A 1,981-nucleotide genomic window follows, 5' to 3' on the forward strand; every position below is an offset into this window, starting at 1 on the left:
GAAATTTTGGTTGTTGCTCCAATCTTTGATCCAAATATATCACAATCAGATCATGTTGATATTTCATCCAATTCTAATTTTCAATTCGATCATGAAAAGGTTTCGTTATTATCATCATTTACTTTACAAATAATTACTTTAAATTAAATGATTTGTTAATTTGGTTAAAATTAATTAAAATCTATTATAAATTATTCGGTTATCAAAAATTAGAGAAAATTTAGCATTTCCTCTAATTAATTAAATCGTTAAAGAAAAATTAATAATTTATCTGTTTGTAAAAAAGTTAAATGCAGTTTGTGTTTTTTGCTAAATGATTTTTGCATGATTTTACTCTAGATGATTGGTAGAAAAAAAAAAAAGAATGGAAGGATCAGTTGGATTAGTTGATAAGGAATCAGTTGGATCAATTGATAAAGAATCAATTGGATCAATTGATAAAGGATCAGTTGATAATTTCTACCATATTCTTATCGTATATCAAATAAAAAAAAATTAGAATTCCTAAATTTTTAGGATTTTTGTGTAGTTGTGACGGAAGAATTTTTGGAATATATTCAAGAAGATGCTTTATCGATTGAAGTTTGGGGTCATCGAAGTAGTGGTTTTGGGAATGATTTTATATCATCTACAGTTGCAAATGGAATCATTGATGTTGAACAAAGTTATAAAAGTTTACAGGTACAAGTAAAATTCTAATCCTTAAATAGTACAAAGATCATGTTATAATTTCAGATGAATCGAAATGCTAATTATGATATTACGATGTTACTAGAACTAATAATTTTTAGTACTAGTACCATCCCTGTTTATACAAATCATTCGAAATAAAAATATTAGGATTAAAAATGACCTTAAATGATCTATTATATGTTGTAGCATAGAAATCACAGAATCTATGTTGACAATATGAAGTAATATTATAAATGGAAAATTATAATCGGAAATAAAAATGTCAACAATAAAATTATTCCGTTTATCGTTTTCAGGAACGATGGTCTGAAGTGACAAGACGTATTGAGCTTCATGTTGACATTAAAGAAATTAATGATAATGGTCAGTATGTTTCGGTAGAAGTACGTCCTTCTAATGAAATACTTACCGGTGGTATATATCAATTGAAGCAGGTAAATGCAAAGTAACAATTAATAATAAAACAAGTTAGGTTAATTAAATTGGTAATCAGGTGATTAATTAATATAATAATAAATAAAAAGAGCATTTTTAAAAAATTATGGAATAAAAATTTTGATTTTTATAATATTAAGCATAACTTAATCAGAGAAATGATAATTCCTTTTTGTTGAACTTAAAATTCTGTTAGTATTATCAAAAAGAATAACTGATAAAAATACTGATAAATCATTTTCCTCATTGAATTTCCTAAATTTAAATGTAATTATCATAAATCATATGCCATTTTTAGGGTCAACAACGACGAATTTATGTGAAAGTATTACCAATAGCCGATCATGGTAATTTACCATTAGCATTTGCGCAGATTACTTCTGTTTCTATTGGATGTATTTGTTCTAGGTAAATATCATTTGTTTTACCTAAAATTTACATTTCTTATTTAAAAATATTTGAAAAATTTTTGCTTGAAATTTGAAAAAATTATTTGAAAAAGAAATTTGATAGGTAAAGTTTAAAAAAGAATAAAATCACTTGATTTATCTCTTATTTGATTTATCAGATAAGTTATAACTAATTTAATTAAGTACTACAAAATCTACTGCTCAACTATCATATTGTAATTAATCTAATTAAATAGTATAAAATCTACTGCTCAACTATCATATTGTAATTAATTTAATTAAGTAGTACAAAATTTGCTGCTCAACTATCATATTGTAATTAATTAAGTAGTACAAAATCTACTGCTCATCTGTCATATTGTAATTGATTTAATTAAGTAATACAAAATCTACCGTTCAATTATTATATTGTAATTAATTTAATTAAGTGATACAAAATCTAC

At 24.1% G+C, this 1,981-nt stretch overlaps 1 protein-coding gene across 1 annotated transcript in view; it reads left to right on the plus strand.

Moving 5' to 3' along the window:
• Positions 1-1,981, plus strand: part of LOAG_17644 (CBR-KLP-4 protein) — a gene marked incomplete at both ends in the record, with an annotated part of 12,970 nt that overhangs the window by 8,522 nt on the left and 2,467 nt on the right. The window contains 3 exons of the mRNA XM_020450306.1: positions 517-681; positions 990-1,127; positions 1,427-1,536. Of these exons, the coding sequence (XP_020306032.1) occupies positions 517-681; positions 990-1,127; positions 1,427-1,536 (413 nt within the window). The remainder of the gene's footprint in view (positions 1-516; positions 682-989; positions 1,128-1,426; positions 1,537-1,981) is intronic.

The sequence above is a fragment of the Loa loa genome (genome assembly GCF_000183805.2).
Source record: "Loa loa unplaced genomic scaffold supercont3.107, whole genome shotgun sequence".
Lineage (NCBI taxonomy): Eukaryota > Metazoa > Nematoda > Chromadorea > Rhabditida > Onchocercidae > Loa > Loa loa.